General features: G+C 42.6%; 1 protein-coding gene across 1 annotated transcript in view; it reads left to right on the top strand.

The window, feature by feature from the left end:
* Window positions 1-16,753, top strand: part of ARFGEF2 (ADP ribosylation factor guanine nucleotide exchange factor 2) — a 91,021-nt gene that overhangs the window by 7,209 nt on the left and 67,059 nt on the right. The window contains exons 3-4 of the mRNA XM_006772492.2: window positions 8,832-8,884; window positions 9,537-9,660. Of these exons, the coding sequence (XP_006772555.1) occupies window positions 8,832-8,884; window positions 9,537-9,660 (177 nt within the window). The remainder of the gene's footprint in view (window positions 1-8,831; window positions 8,885-9,536; window positions 9,661-16,753) is intronic.

Raw genomic sequence — 16,753 nt, forward strand, 5'->3', positions numbered from 1 at the left:
GTGAAAAGCGTACTTAATCAGCAAGTACATGGAGTCTCCTACATAAATAGCTCAGCACTGTATTTAGTTCTCACCATTTTCACCAGGCTGAGGGGCCTGCCAGGAAAATACTTGACTTTCTTTCCAGCAAGGTTATCTTAGAAAAGAGTTTTTATGTTTGTTAATCCTGGAGTCTTCCTATAAGAAACTTCTTTTGGTTTACTGTCTTGTTTATAAATAAATCTTTTAGCTTTTTGTTAGGTATTTTATGAGGTTTTATAGATTTATAGGGAGAATAGCCTTCTTGTGCTAGGACATAAAACTCTTAAATTTGCCTTCAGCCCTAGGAAGTGGTCAGTTTATATTTGTTCTTTATATAATTCTTTTTCCTGTTGACTGAATGAGGCTGAAATTCATTTAGACAGTATTTATTTGGGTGTCACACCTAGTGTTATGATGCAAGGAAAATAAAAAAAACAAGGACCCTGTTCTGTTCTCATGGAGTTTTCAGTTAATGGAGAAGAGGGGCATTGTTCAAATGATCTTGTCCTCTGGGCCATACTAGCAACTTGAGAAATCCCAGGAATGAGAGAAGCCTGGTCCCGCAAGGGAAGTGAACAAGAAGTGAGGGAAAACTTTGCTGAGGAAGTCTGGAGATCTGAATGATAAGTAAAAATTAAATAGGTCAAGATCAGAGGCATTTTGGCAGTATGGGGAAGCAGCATGTGCAAAGGAGCTGTGGCAGCAAGGTGGTATACCTGTTAAGGAAACTAAAAGGTGTAACTATATGTGAATTTACAATTATAAAAAAAAAACGTCAGGGAAAGAATGTTTGAGGATGAAGTGGGAGAGGTAGGCCAGGGCCCTTGGAGATCATTGTGAGGAGTTTCACTTTTAGACCAAAAGCAGTGAGACCACACTGAAGAGTTCTAAACAGGGAAGAAGGTGATGGGATGACCAGTTTTGTATTTTTGGAAAGATCACTTGGGCCATTGTGTTCAGAACATCTTAGAGCAGGGATGGGGAACATCTGGCCCGTGAGCCATATAAGTCCCACGAAATCATTTGGTCTGGCCCTGCCAAGGCATTAGGGGTGAGTTAATTAAATATTTGACCAAATATAGCAGGCTAATTTTTAAGTTGATAGTTTTATATGGCACACATATGATGTTACAAATATCCAAATGGCCCTTGGCAGAGAAAAGGTTCCCCACCCCTGTCTTAGAGGAAGACCAGAGAGCATTGACACCATCTAAATGAGAGATGTTAGTGGCCTGGACTTAGAGTGGTGACAATAGAAATAGAGCAAAATGAATGGTTTTCCCATTTGCTTAGAAGGTAAAGCTAACAAAACCTGCTGATGGATTGGGTACGAACTTGAGAACGAGGATTGCTAAGGCAATTAAGTTTCTGACTCACCCAACTGGATGGATGTTGGTTCTGTTCTTTAAAATGGGAGTGTGGGAAGAGGAGGGGGTCAGGGATGAATTGGGACTTGAATGTGTTGAGTATTACCTGCCTTTGAGCATCCAATTGGACAGGTGGAGTGGGAAGTGGATAAATATATGCGCCTGATGTTCATAAGACAGGCCTGGACTAGAAATCGAGATTTGGGAGTCATCAGAGTCTGGAAGGGGATCGAAAATATAGGTGAGGGTAAGACGGCCTGAAGAGAGAGAGAGAGTAAAGGGAAGGAGAGGCATGGGGAACTAGGAACCCAGCCTGCTCTAGCTGAGTAGAGGAAGTTAAGTCTGTAAGGTAAATGAAGAAGAGATGGGCTGGCAAGAGGCGGAAGGCAGATGAAAATGTGTGCTTAAGCATAGAAAATTTCAAGAAGGGTGAGGTCAGTAATACGGTCAAATGTTGCAGGGAGCTCAGGTCAAATAGAGACTGGAAAAATGCCTATCAGATTGAGTGGTATGTGGGTGGATTTAGCTTGCACTGTTTTGGTGGCGTAGTGAAGGTGAAAGCCAGGCTGGAGTGGGTTGAGGCATGAGTGAGAGGTGAGGAAATAGGCAGTGAGCACAGACAACTCTCACATGGAAGTCATGGAAGTTGTATTGTGTAGAGGTGTGTTGTCTGTCTGTTTGTTTGTTTGTTTGTTTGTTTAAAGGTAAAAGCGTGAACTTGTTTCAGTGTTATTGGGAAGGGAGCCCGCTGAGGGCAAAAGTTAAATGCAGGAATGAGAAAGGACAGTTTATTCAACAAGTATTGAGTGCCTACTCCATGCCTAGGAATTCCTAGGTGCTGGGAATTGAACAGTGAAGACAACAGGCAAAAGTCTCTGGTTATAAAGTGTATATTCTGAGGAAAACCAATAACAAATGGACTGATACATAATATGTCAAGATTGGTAAGTACTGTGAAGAAAAATTAGAAAAATGAGTCAGAATAAAGTGAAAAAATAAAGCGGGTGAGATACAGAATGATGAGCAGTAGAGATGACAGTTTTAGGTGGTGAGGGAAGGACTCTGAAGAGGTGACATTTGAACAGTGATCTGAAGGAAGTGGGGGGGGGGGAGACCATGTGGCTATCTGGGGGAGGGAAGGCCTTCCAGGCAGAGGAAAAGCAAGTGCAAAGGCCCTGAAACAGGAAAGCCCAACCAGCAGGCTGGAGGCAGGCAGTAGAAGGTGAGATCAGTAGGATAGCAGGGGGCCAGATCTTATAAAGGTTTGGAGACCAACGTCATGATTTTGGATTTTACTCAGAGTGAGATGAGAAGTCAGTAGAGAGCTTTGAGCAGAGGAGCATATATCATCTGATTTACATTCCAAGGGAATCCTCTGGCTGCTGTGTGGAGAAAAATGTGGGGAGGGAGGGCAGATTAGATCTGAAGCAGTAAGACCAGTTAAGAGGTGGTTATGGTGGTCTTGGTGGGAGATGATGGTGGTGGCCTGGTCAGAAGTGATGAGATTCTATATAATACGGAGAGCATGAAGTTCCTGAGAAGGCAGGTAGGGATGGGCGACTGCAGAACTGGAGGATTGGACACCAATTGTCTTCTAGCAGGAGTGGAGGTGGTGGGTGCAGAAGTAAGTCGTTTTGCAGGTTTGCTAACAGGAAATAGAGGGAATCTCCTTGTGGCAGCTTCTAATTTCTGTGTGAAGTAGGGGCCACTCCATCGATGATGAGTAAAGAGTGGTGATGATTAGGAGGGAGAGATGGGGTGTTTAAAGAGTGCAGAGAAATGTGCAGTAGTCATTGCAGAGCGTTAGAGAAGATGGGCTTAAGTAGCAGTATTTGGGGTGCTGATTATGGCTTTATAGATCTACCAACTTGGTCTGTTGTCAGAGGTCTGGTTTTTAGGTGGGAACAGGTCAAAAGGAGATGGTAGTACAATCTAAGTTTACGCCGAAACCGGTTTGGCTCAGTGGATAGAGCGTCGGCCTGCGGACTGAAGGGTCCCAGGTTCGATTCCGGTCAAGGGCATACCTGGGTTGCGCGCACTTCCCCAGTGGGGGGTGTGCAGGAGGCAGCTGATCGATGTTTCTCTCTCATCGATGTTTCTAACTCTCTATCTCTATCTCTCTCCTTTCCTCTCTGTAAAAAATCAATAAAATATATTTAAAATACAATCTAAGTTTGGAATTTTGCCAGCAGTTAAGAGTAAAGGTCAGAGAGAGGGGGGAGGCACAAAGCTATCGATTGCATATCATTCAGATAATAGTCCTGTTAATGGATTCTGTCCTGGAAAGTGAAGATAGGGGAAGCCTGATATATTAGCCTTGTCAAAGTTTGACAGGCCAAAAGTAGGCCCTGCTTGCAGTTGAGTAGGTCAATTGGAAGGAAAGGAGGTTGTGGGCAGAGAGCAGGAAGGAGCTAGAAGTGCCACCGTTGCACATGGGGACAAGATTCACAGTGTCACCAGCCACACCAGGGTGGTTTAGAGTGAAGGAGATCATTGGAGGGGAAGTTGAAGGAATTGAAGGCAGCATAGTAGAGAGGGGTGTGGCAGGTCAGATGTGTGAGGAGTAGTAAAGGTTTGAAGGGATGTTGTGGGACTTTCCGATCCCCATCCAGACCCTGATGACTCCCAAATCTCAATTTCCAACCCAGGCCTGTCTTACGAACATCAGGCTCATATATCTATCCACTTCCCACTCCACCTGATCAACTGCCTCCTACACACCCCACACAGTGATGGCACTGTGGAGCTTGAGGAGAGAATGTGACTTAGTGCCAAAGTCTCTGATGAATGGGGAGGTGTGACCCAAGAGGTTCATAGGTGGCAGCCATGCCCAGAAAGGATTTCCCAGGAAGACCTTGTGGCTTTTCAACTGGAGCCACTCCACCCTTCCCCACTCAGGTCTCCTTTCTTTCCGGCCTACTCATTTATTGCTTCTAATTACCCAGTTGGCAGTTGGGAAAGCAATGCCTGGTAAGAAGTGGAGCAGTAAATGGAGCAGCTGTGACCCACCATATGCTCCTCTTCCTTCACCCACCCTCTCCCCCTTCTCATCATCGACAGGTTCTGGAGTGCCGGCTCTGGAGCAGCCAGTCTGAGTGTGAATCTTGACTATACAGTAGCTCTTCCAGGCTGTGAGCATGGGCAGGTGACTTCACCTCTCTGTGCTCGAATTCCTCACCTGTATGACAGTTAAGGATAAGAGTGCTCTTGCTTCCATGGGTTGTGATGAGGACTGAATGGGCACCTGCCGGTAGTGAATGTCAGCTGTTTTGATGATGATTTCGGTTCCACTCATTTGCTTTTTTCCCTTGGCTTTGTCAGGTTCCGTCTGTGGCACTAGAGATTTTGCACTGTTGCTAACTCCTGTTTTAAGATAAGAGCAAGACATTTATTGACCTCCTGCTGTATGCCACATAGTGCCGTAGCCATTAATCTCACAGTACCTTTCTCATGGGGTAGTTGAGAGAATTACCTGCACCCAACTGCCTAGTCACAGTCTCTAAAGCACATGGGGCTGCCTTTTATCCTTTTTTTTTTGGTTAATTCTCACCTGAGGATATTTTTTCCATTGATTTTTGGAGAGAGTGATTGCCTCCCACCATGGCTGGGAATTGAACCTGCAACCCAAGTACCTGCCCTTGATTGGGAATCAAACCCGAGACCCTTTATTGCATGGGCTGACACTCCAACCACTGAGGGACACTGGCCAGGGCTATTATCCTAATTTTTTAAAGTTGGAAATCCAGATTCAGGGATAATTAATAACCCACCTGGCATCTTTCAGCTGAACTCCATGCCAGGACTTGAACCTATTTCTCCCTGAATCACAAATCTATTTTTTTCTTCCCATACCAGCCTGCCACACACCTTTTCCCTGTTCCTTTTCCTGCCTCTTTTCTTTATTATGTATTTTAGAGAGGCGGGGAGAGAGAAAAATCACTGATCTGCTGCCTCCTGCACACCCCACACTGGGGATCGAGCTTGCAATCCGGTCATATACCCTGACTGGGAATTGAACTGTGACCTCCTGATTCATAGTTCAATGCTCAACCACTGAGCCACGCCGGCCGGGCTCCTGCCTCTTTTTACTGGGGGAAAAAATACTGTTATCCAGTTACATCCAGAATCTATTAGTTGGATCATATGAAACTACTAATATGTGACCATAAAACTGGCACTTTTATGTGGTTCAGACTGGTACTTCTCTCTACACCCCCTCCTCCCCCCCCCACACACACACCCCTCAGTCTCCACCCTGGTCCAAATCCCCATATTGCTTGCCTGATTGGCTTCCCTGCTTCTGTTGTGGCCACCCTCCCCTTTATCCTCAAAATAGCCAGAAGGTAGGTCTGCTCAGGCCATGCTGCCTTCCTCCCCAGGCTGCCCATCATCTGGACCCCTGCTGTGCTGGGTGGAGAGGATTTTACTGTTTTTCCTTTAACAAAAAGTGGTTTAGAGAGTGCAACAAGTCCTAATTCTTGTTGGAATACTTAAGTATAAATTAAGAAAACTAAAGAGAATCTGTGAACAAACGATTTGTGGCCACAGCTTCTGTAGTAGTAGTCTTCTCTTTCCTGCTCACTGCGGTTGGCCCTGCTCTTCACTTAATACTGATGCTGCTGCAAGTTACTCTGGCCCTTGTTCATTCTCCTTGGAAAACCAGGGTGCACCTTCACTGTGGTCCTGCGGCAGCAGGCCAGGAAAGGGGATTGGGAGACTCCAGAGCCAAGTTGTAAAAGCCTCCCCAAGGCATCTGGAGCTCATTAGAGTAGTACAAAAACCAGTGCTTTGTGGCATTCACAGTTTGACATAATGATAGCAAAACCAACATTTATATTGTGCTGCCTTTACAGTTTACAGAGTAATTCTGCGTGCTTATTTGAGAGTCAAGGTACCCAAGAGGTTATGAACATGGACTCTGGAGCCCAAATTTTGGGTTCAAGTCTCCCTCCACCACTTACTATTCTTGTAACCTCTCTGGGTCTTGTTTTTTCATCTGTAAAATTTAACAGGATCTAGCTTGAATCCTGGCCCTCTGGCTTCTTAGTTGCTCTTAGCTCTTGGGCTGAGCAACATACAGCTTGTACAAAACTTAGATATTTTGTCCTCACAGTGCTGGTCATACTCCTCAAAAGTCACTTATCCTCTGCAGTTACTTTTTGGTAATTAGTAAAGTACTTTCGCTTGGATTCTTCCCTACCCCTTAAAGCAAAGGTTGCCAACTGGTAGCTCCAGGGTCAGGGTAGCCTGCAAAACAGTTTTATTTGAGCCATTTTTTTTTTTTTTAAATAGTAGAAGTTGCTTTGAATTGCAGTCAGAACTTTCACTTTAAAATCCAAGTCAGAACAACTGGCACTTCTAGACTCAGGGTCTCTAGAGGTATCAGTCAGCTGGAGCAGAGGTGCTGCTGTGCCCTTAGCACTGTTGGGTAGGGAGGGGTCCTCCCTGCCCTTAATGTCCTACACCCATCCATCTCTCCGCCTGAGGTTCCCTACCTGGTGGCTCCCATAGGCCTTTGACTGTGTAATCCCTGCACTTGATTTTATAACCATGGGTACCTCAGTAAGTAGCAATCCTGATGATAGATTCACAGATTGTGGGTTGGCACCAGCGGCATTCCAGAACAGATTGTTTTAAAGCTTATAGGTTATCAGGGACTCTAGCAAAGGCCTAATTCTTTCAGAAATGTTTACTGACTAAGCTTAACTCTAACAAGGTAGCCATGATTGGAAGAAACTTTATATTTGTAAAGTGCCCCCTCAAGCGTGTCACACAGTGACAGTTTTACCACCAAGCAGAACCTTGAGGTTATGGATGTAGATTTCTGGAGACTGAACGCTTAGCTACCAGCCTCATGGGTTAGATTTCATGGGGGCTTCAGCTTAGAGGAAGCTAGAACTATCCTTAGTGTATTTTGTCTATGAAGGGCAGGAACCATGCCACAGAGCTCTCTTAACAAACTCTGTCACAGGCCTTATGGTCTATGAGCAAAATGCTTGATATTAATCATGTGGGTATTTGGCTCCTGTTTTCTAAATACAGTAAGAAGACGTTGAAAGACTGGTTTGAAGGTTAGAATTTGCTACCTCTAGTGAGTCTAGGTATTCAGTTTTCACATTCTAAAGTTCAGTCTAGAGTAGAGGTGTCCAAAAAAAGGAAATTTGTAACTTCCAGATCTATGTTCTGGGGTTGCTAGGATAATTAATGCCATATTCAAACCAATGGCTCTCAAGTTTGTATAAAGAAGGCTGGTGTTTTGGACATTACCTGGATACGTGCATGGCACTCAGGGTAGGTTGCTTCATTGGCCCATGTTGGGGATACATTGAGCCTAACATATATGAACATGTATGATTGAGTTGATGTAGGGAATTCTGGGTGTTTAGATAGGGTATTCTGGTGTTTCAGTGGTGTAAACCCTTGTACCTCTGGAAATAAGACTATCTCTTTGACATTGTGATTTCTGAATAATGACACTTTATTTCCGTAAGTGTAACCTCCATGGTTAAGATTTTTAAGTTAATTTGAATTCATAAAATTTATATATGCCTTCGCACAATAGTATGAATGTACTTAATGCCCTGAACTGTGCACTTGAAAATGGTTAAGGTGGTAAATTTTACCTTATGAATATGTACCACAATTTTAAAAACACATTTGTTGTTTTAAAAGATAAAGTACCAAAAAAACCAATAAAGTACATATGCTTACCATAGAAAATGTGAGAAAAAAAATCCTACTACTTAGACACTTTTGATATTTTGTTTGCAGTTTTCCGTGCATATTTTTATACAGTTGAGGTGTTATTGTATTACCATACTATATTGATAACTCCATTAACATACATTTTGTAGAATAGGGGAATAGCCAGAACATGGACTATGGAGCCAAAATGCCTGAGTTCCATTTCTGGCTCCCCAGTTCCTGATAGGTAGCAGGAAGCAAATTACCTAACGTTTCTGTGCCTTGGTTTCCCCTATCTAAACCAGTGATTCTCAACAGGGGCAGTTTTGCCCCAAGGAACACCTGGCAATGTCTGGAGACATATTTGGTTATCAAAACTGCAGGCGGGGAGTGGGGGGTGTTACTAGCCGGAGAATGCTGCTAACCATCCCAGAGTGCATAGGACAGCCCCAAACTAAATTATCTGTCCCCAAGTGTCACCAGTGCTGAGGTTGAGAAGTCCTGCTCTAAGTAAGAGATAGTAGTACCTACCTCATGGGATTGTTATGAGTACTAAATAAGTTAAAATATGTGAAGAATTTAGAAAAATGCCTAGCATGTAGTAACTGCTATGTGTTAGCTATTACTGTTTATAAAATCATTTTCATCACTTCATATCAGTATTTCTGTACTTTAAAATCTTATAAATATTATTTTTAATAGTTTATGAATGTCTTTAGTAAAGTTTCCTTTTATATAAACATTGCATATTCCTAACAGGCCTTTCTTTCTTCCTCATCAGATGAAATTAAAGCAGAAATAGAAAAGCAGAGGTAAGCTGGGGCACTTTCTCCTTGCTGAAATACGATATTAAGGGAGTAGGTAGTGACTAAGGGGACCCATTTCTCGGCATGTTTTCTTAGATTTCTGATCCTTGGGCAGCACATACTCTCCTAGCCCAGAGCTGGACGCATTGTAGAGCTCTGTATGTGTTTGAACCGATGCTAGGTTAACAGGTTACTGGCTCAATAACTGTATTTGGAGGAAAGAGTAAGAAAGGTCACGTTAATGCTGTTGTACCTTTTCTTGACAAGAGGTAAAGCCCTTGTCTCTTGTATGTCATGCTTCCTTAAGCAGGAGGACAGCTTGCCCCTATAAGTGGCTGTTCCTCATCTTCACAGAAATGAAGCCAGTAGTCACATTTCAGAACTAGAGCTCTGACATGGCAATGCCAAGATTCACTCCCAGATGCAGTCGATACACCTCACTAATCTGAGACCTCGCTGTCTGCACGTGGCACTTGGGTGTTTTGTCCAAATGCATGTATGTATTAACTTTGAATTGTTTAGCCCCACAGATGCAGTTTGTAGGTATTTTTAATTAAATGATTGCAGATGGGATGGGAATTTAGAGTTAGGTGTAGGACAAGCAAACTTTTTGTTTTCTCATTTTCCCTCGCTGGCCCTCTCCTGCTTTTTTTCCCAGGCTTGGCACTGCCGCACCACCCAAGGCAAACTTCATTGAAGCTGACAAGTATTTCCTTCCATTCGAGCTAGCTTGCCAGTCCAAGTCCCCACGGGTGGTCAGCACATCTCTCGACTGCTTGCAGGTACCATGTTTAAGCTTAATTGTGTAAAGGGGGTTCTCTGCAGGCCACGCTAGTGAGTCTCCTGCTACTCAGAATACTTCCTGCGGTGACAGAAAAAGGCACATCCCAACTTACTCTTTACAGAGGTCTCATGAGGAAGGGAAGTAAGAGGGGACTAATTACCTTAGCTAAAAAAAAAATTCATTCCCTAGAGATACTATTTTGTTGATCTCTCTTACGTATGTTTTTCTAAATGAAACCTTTAGCATTAGTTGGAATATTTGCTACACATGGGCACTTAAGGAATTTTTATTTAATCTCTTCCTTGATGGCATTAAAATTCATAAAATCAAGTAGAGAAATATATATAATCAAATCTCATTATTTGTAGTAAAATCTTTTAAAGCTGTTATATGGTAAATGGGAACATGGGCCTCTTCCCATGCTCCAACTCCCCCTCCCACCCTGTGGGAAGATGATGAGGGCCATCAGTTAAGCAGACTATGAGACCTTGGGAGCCTGGCCAGCTCCTCAGTCAAGAAAACAGCGTTTTTGATCTTACACAGGCCCATCTCCTTCCCCTGCATGCCCTGTTTTTCGCTGTTTTCTGTACTCTATAAAACCTGTGCTGGGAAAGGCTGGGTGGCAGTGAAACAATAGCACCAAAATACTGCCTCCGGTGTGGCCAATTGCAGACCAGACGGGACCTAGCAGTTCAGCTTCACTGGTGGCAGCTGGTGTGGCAGTAAACTTCACTTTGGGAATCCAAGGGCAATACCCTGAGGTTTTCTGGGACCTCAGCACTTTGCATAATAGTTTCAAACACTGGTTTAGTAAATTCTGTACCATTGTTCCTAGAAGAAAATAGAGTTAGGTTCCCTTGAGCCTCTGGCCTCAGCATGTTCATCAGCTGATCAGTATGTGACTGTTCTCTGGGTATTTTGTTTAAAGACATCTTATTTGATATATGTTACTGATTCATTAAGAGTGAACTCACAGTCCACAACATTATAGCACATGCCTGAACAAAATTTAATACACATAATGTCTCCATAAAGTACACCACTGTCTTCTTTCTCTTAGTAACTCTAGACAGCACTAGATTTGGGGGCTATTTTGCCCTATTTTAAAAGGACAAAATGGGGAAAACATAACATTAAATGGACCACAAAAAAAGATACTGCTTACAGTCTGAGGACTGAATCAAGAAGTCAGAGTGTCGCCTTGTTTGATCTCAGCTGGGAACCTGTGCATTAAGTGATTTGAATTTTTCACTGCTCTGTACATGTCTGCAAATGACCACAAAATCACCACAACTGTTGATTTTGGGCTTACAAATAAATTTTAGTGAGTGGGTGCATTTACAAATCCAAAATCTGCAAATAATGAAGATCTACTGTATTTAGACCACCATTAACCTTGTCATAAATTACCTTTTACTAACGAAGAAGCAGTAGAGAAGTTAGGGTAACTTGTTCAATGATATACAGATAGTGAGAGACAGAAATAGGGCTACAACTTGGATTTAATTCCTAGTCCAGCATCCCTGTATTTTTTTTTTTCATTTTAAAATTATATAGGTTTCAGAAATACAATTCTAAAATACATCGTCTGTAGGTTGTATTATGTGTTCACCATCCTGTAATTTTTTTTAATGATCTACTCTTGGGGTTTCTAGTTACCTCAGAGGACATTTATTCTTAAACCTGTGGGCAGCCTTCATCAATAAAAAAAGATGGATACATTTTTAAAAATATATTGAAGAGATCCATATTTATTGGTACTTTCTAGAACAGGAATAGTGAATAGGTTCTATATTATGGTTGTTTCAAAGCTGTGTCGAAAACATGAAGCCTCATCTGGGTTTCTTTAGAAAGTGCCGTGATTGATTGGTTATGTCTGCTGAGGCACAGGGCTGGTGCTGATAGTTAATGTTATTGATATACTAAGCACAATGGCTAACGTATTGAATGCTCAGCCTATGCTGGGCCCTGTGCAAAGTGCTTTATTCTCATCATCAAGTTTAATCTTCTCACAAACCCCCTGAGTTACTTACTCTTAGCCTTACTTTAGAATCAAGGAAACTGAGGGTTGGAGAGTAAAATGACAAGCCCCACCAAGTTCCCCTGGCCCAGAAGAGATGGAATTGGGTGCATGTGTGGGATTTCCTTACCCCACATCTGTGTTCTTAACCAGGAGTCCTTAAACTATAGCCATGAGCTGTATCTGGACTGCCACCTGCTTTTGTAAATGAGGTTTTATTGGAACATAGCTGCCTTAATGTACTTGGAGTAATACAACAAACTAGAGGCCCAGTGCATGAAGCTCGTGCACCGGTAGGGTTCCTGTGGCTGCCAGCTGCCAGCCAAGTACTCCCTCCCTTCCCCTGGCCGGCCCCACCCCCTGGCCGAAATCCCGGACAACTCCCGGTCAGGGGGACAATTTGCATACTATGCTTTTATTATATAGGGTACCACAGACAGGGTGCCTAAAAAAGAGACATTTATTTCCCATAGTTCGGGAGGCAGGAGAATCCAAGATCAAGGTACCAGCTGATTTCAGTTCCTGATGAGAGCCCTCTTCCTGGTTTGTAGACAGTCAAATTCTCATTGTGTCCTCACATGGCATAGAGAGCTCACTAGCTCTGTGGTATTTCTAATCCTTTCCTGAGGACCCCGCCTTTATGACCTTGTCTAAACCTAATCACACCCAAAGGCCCCACCTCTGAATACCATCACACTAGAGTTAAGACTTCAACATAGAAATTGTGGAGAATGCAAGCATTCAATCCATAGCAGTAGCCATGCCTGTTCATTTATGTGTTATCTGTGGCTGCTGTGGCTGAGTTGAGTAGGTGGAATAGAGACCATATGACCTGCAAAGCCTAAATATTTAGTATATGGTCCTTTACAGAAAAAAGTTGTTAACCCCCTCTCCCAACTATTATCCTGTAGTTCTGGCCAGTTTAATTAAAAATATGGTCTGTTATCCTAGAAATACTCTGTTTGTGGAAATCTGTGCATGTGTATGATTTCTGTTGGAAACATCAATGCCCTACGTTGACTTTGAGTTGAAAATTCAAGAGTAGAGTGCCTGTCTGTGGCTTATGACATATGATTAGCTCTTTTTTAGGATGAAAGTTCTCTAATTTGTTAGGGACTCCTGTGTCATCCTTTCTATGACATAAAAATACTAAATGAAAATTTAATCTCCTCTTGGTGGTTGTCCTTGCAAAGCCTGTTTGACTGGCTTTTCCCAGTATGCGTGAGGTAACTTCTGTCTTGGAAATGGAAGGCCAGCTGGGTAAAGGTTGGTTTTGGCTGGATTGGAGCCAGCTGCATACACATCCTCATTCTGCCCTGGGCATTTGAAGGTATCTTCTTTGAGGTTGGAGTGGTCAGGGGTGGTAAAGGTGTTTCTGGGTTTGAGTTAGCTCAGAATTTCCTCTCCCCATTGGAAGAAGCCTCCCCTCTACTTACTTCTAATAAATGATGAAGATCCTCTGCATTCCTTTCCTTCAGCATCTGGTCTGCCACACACTCTCCCAAGGCCAGGACTGGGGAAGGAGCGTTCAGTTCAGTCTTGTTTAAGTTAAGGAATGATCTCCATGTTTCTCCAGGCACATATCAGTAACAAAATGTTTTAAAGACTATCCTCCTAATGTAGTCATATTTCTTCAATGGTAAGATTATACATATGTCCTACTGCTATTAAATTATATATATTATAAAACATAAGAAAATAGAACTTTTAAAAAGATAAGACAAAAAATACGTAGAAATAAAATTCTAATATTTTTTTTACACCCCAGTGAAGGCTGTAGGAAACCACTGGTCTAAGCTGTCCTGTTCGTACCACAAACAATGTCCTGTTCATACCACAAACTCATTTCTAGAAAACTTTGGATTTTTAAATGCAAATTTGTAATTATATAAATTGTATATGACTACATTCTTTGTTAAAATATTTTTAGAACGTTACCAATGAGGCCAAAATCCCTTGGACCACTAGCCCCAAACCCAATTGCCTGTTTAGGTGTATAATTTTTTTCCTTCCTTTCTTATAATTTTCTTTCTTTCTTCCTCCCTCTCTTTTTTTTTTCTTTTTTACATAAATGGTATCATTTTTACAAATTTTCCTGCAGTTTTTTTCTATTTAGCAGTGTCTTTTTTAGATCTAGTTATATTGGTATAGGCAAATATAAGACAATCCTTTTTACTGGTATGTGGAATATTAATGCTACTATTTTATTTATCCCTTCCCCTATAGAGGATATTAACTTGGGGTTACAATGAATACCCCTGTGCATGTAGCTTCCTTGGACACGTATCAGTGAGCCAGCTGCCCAAAGGCCTCCCTCCTCTGTCTCTCTCTTCCCATCCCCTTACTGTATCAAGGATCAGGGCAGGATCTTCTCTCCATCTCTGTCATCCCCCAACGTCAAAGCCACCAGCAGCTGAGGTGTCCTCACTGGTCCTCTGCTTCCACTCCTGTTGCCCTTCAGCCTATTCTCCACACAGGAACCAGGAGAAACCTTTAGAAATGTATGACATTGTGTTAATCTTTTGCTTAAACTTGTCAGTAGAAGCTTCCTACCTCACTCACTGCAAAGTACTTTTCTCCAGGGAGTTTGCCAAGCATGCTCAGGCCACTGGACATCAGATATGTTTCCAGGCTTTTTTCTATGCATTTATAAAAATACATAATTTTCTATTTTTCAAAAATGAGATAATGCTGTGCATTATTGCTTGCTTTTTTTAAGATGACTACAAATCACACAGGGTCCTATGGGTCCCAGTCCAGACTTTTGGCTTTAGTCTGTCCCACTACCCCCCGGGAGAATATAAACCCTAGGAGAAAAAAGACTGCCTTACTCACTATTGTACCTCCAGTACCCAGAACAATATCTGGCACAAGAAGGAGCAGAAGGCAGAACTAGAGAGACCACAGAATGCAGGAACTCTGCTTTCTTCTGGCCCTGTCTCTGCACAGACAGGGGAGTAAAATCATACTAAAACCCATTTCAATTTGAAGGGTCATGTGCCTTTTAAGGAGTTTGTAGTGGGAAGAATAATTCCAATTTTTTTAAAAAAATATATTTTATTGAGTTTTTACAGAGAGGAAAGGAGAGAGATAGAGAGTCAGAAACATCGACCAGCTGCCTCCTGCACACTCCCCACCGGGGATGTGCCCGCAACCAAGGCACATGCCCTTGACCGGAATCGAACCCGGGATCCCTCAGTCCGCAGGCCGATGCTCTATCCACTGAGCCAAACCGGTTTCGGCCCAAATTTTTTTTTTTTTGTATCTGAATTAAACATCTGGTAATTCACTTCCATCTTTGTTTTGCAGCATTAGTGTTGGATTCTATGGGGCCTACTTATATTTTTTTAAAAATTTACTGTCCATAGTATTTGTTAATTGTTTATTTATCGAAACTATTCCTTAGTCCCAGTATTTATGTTTCATAGTTCAGGAACACAGGTCAGTGACAAACTTCCATGGAACTCAACCCAAAGAAATTCTTTACATTCCAAAATCTGTTTGCACTCTGAAAGATACCAGCATTCCTCTTCTCCTCAAAATGTTTTATGGAATCATAATTTCTGTAGAAATCTGCATATGCCTTATTTCTTGGTTCAGCCACAATAAGCTTAGATAAAGCCGAAATCCCGAGGATACAGTGAATGCTCCAACATGAAATCACAGATGATTGTCCAGAGGCCACGCATCTGAAGTTTCGTCAAAGCACTGGAAGACATGATGATTATATTCTTCTCAACACCATCGTCCTTCCTGATTGTGCCTCCTTTTCAATATTCACATTTTAGGAGTTCATAGATCATCCCACTTTTCCCAGTGCTCAAATCAGACTTGAGTCCATTAGGAGTAAGGAGTAAGCAGTGTCCAAACCCAAAGCTCGTTTAGCAGGTAGCCAGCATTGCCCTCTTGGGAAGCCTGCATATACAGCAGCTCTGAGGGGATGAGGTAAAGGGCATTTTGACTTGTTCTTCAAAAACACACTTCGGCCCGGCCCACATGGCTCAGTGATTGAGCATCAACCTATGAAACAGGAAGTCACAGTTTGATTCCCAATCAGAGCACATGCCCATGTTGTGGGCTCGATCCCCAGTGTGAGGCATGTAGGAAGCAGCCGATCAATGATTCTCTCTCATCATTGATGTTTCTATTTCTCTCTCCCTCTTCTTTACTCTCTGAAATCAATAAAAATTAAAAACACACTTCGGTCCCCTACCCCTTCTCCTACCCAACCCAAATCTGGAGATCTGATCAGCAGAGTGTGTGCAGGCCTTTCTCCTGCTCATTCAGTCACCCAATCCAGCAGTATCATATTTCTACCCTCAGCCATTCTCTCTTAATCTGTTTTTCTTCTACCATGGAATGCGGGGGGAAAGCCATTAGGAAACAGCGTCAGGCCTCTGCAGGGTGGTGCGTCTTCCTGGGTAGTGGTGGCTACACTGTACATAACCTCAGATGCTTGTCACTTTGTGCAGATAGAGGCGAAAATGTGACAAGCCAAAAACCAAAAAGGATAAGGAATAGAATAGCATTTTTAAGAGTCTTTACTAAGTCCCTAGAAGCAAATGATGATTTAGAATTCATGAATCCCAGATGATTTGTGTCAGATGAGTGGTTCCTTTCAGCCTTTAAAATAGCCTGGATAGTTTGGAGAAAAACAGATTCCTAGGCTCCACCCCAGATTTTGTGGTTTCGTAGGTTTAGGTTGAGGTCCAGGAAGCTGTATTTTTAATGAGCTCTCTCAGGTGAATCTGAATCTCAGCCAGGCTTGGAAGTCATCTGCCTCCAGACCTTCTCCATGGTGAAATCCAGGTCACCATTGAGGTGACAGGCAGGTTGCCTCTGAAAGGTGGCCCCTGTCCAAGCTGATCTGTCACCTGATTATGAGGTTGTGGGCCAAGCAACCACTTATCTCTTCAGCCACGTGGGTAACATGCACTGTTTGATAACATACGTGTGGAATTTAGTGTTTTTGCTTTAATTTTTGGAATGGAAAATATACTGATGTGACTCAACATTCAGAAAGAATAAAAGAGTGTAATATAATGAATGGTCGCCAACCGGTGGTCCGCGG

This window comes from Myotis davidii, unplaced genomic scaffold (genome assembly GCF_000327345.1).
Source record: "Myotis davidii unplaced genomic scaffold, ASM32734v1 scaffold526, whole genome shotgun sequence".
Lineage (NCBI taxonomy): Eukaryota > Metazoa > Chordata > Mammalia > Chiroptera > Vespertilionidae > Myotis > Myotis davidii.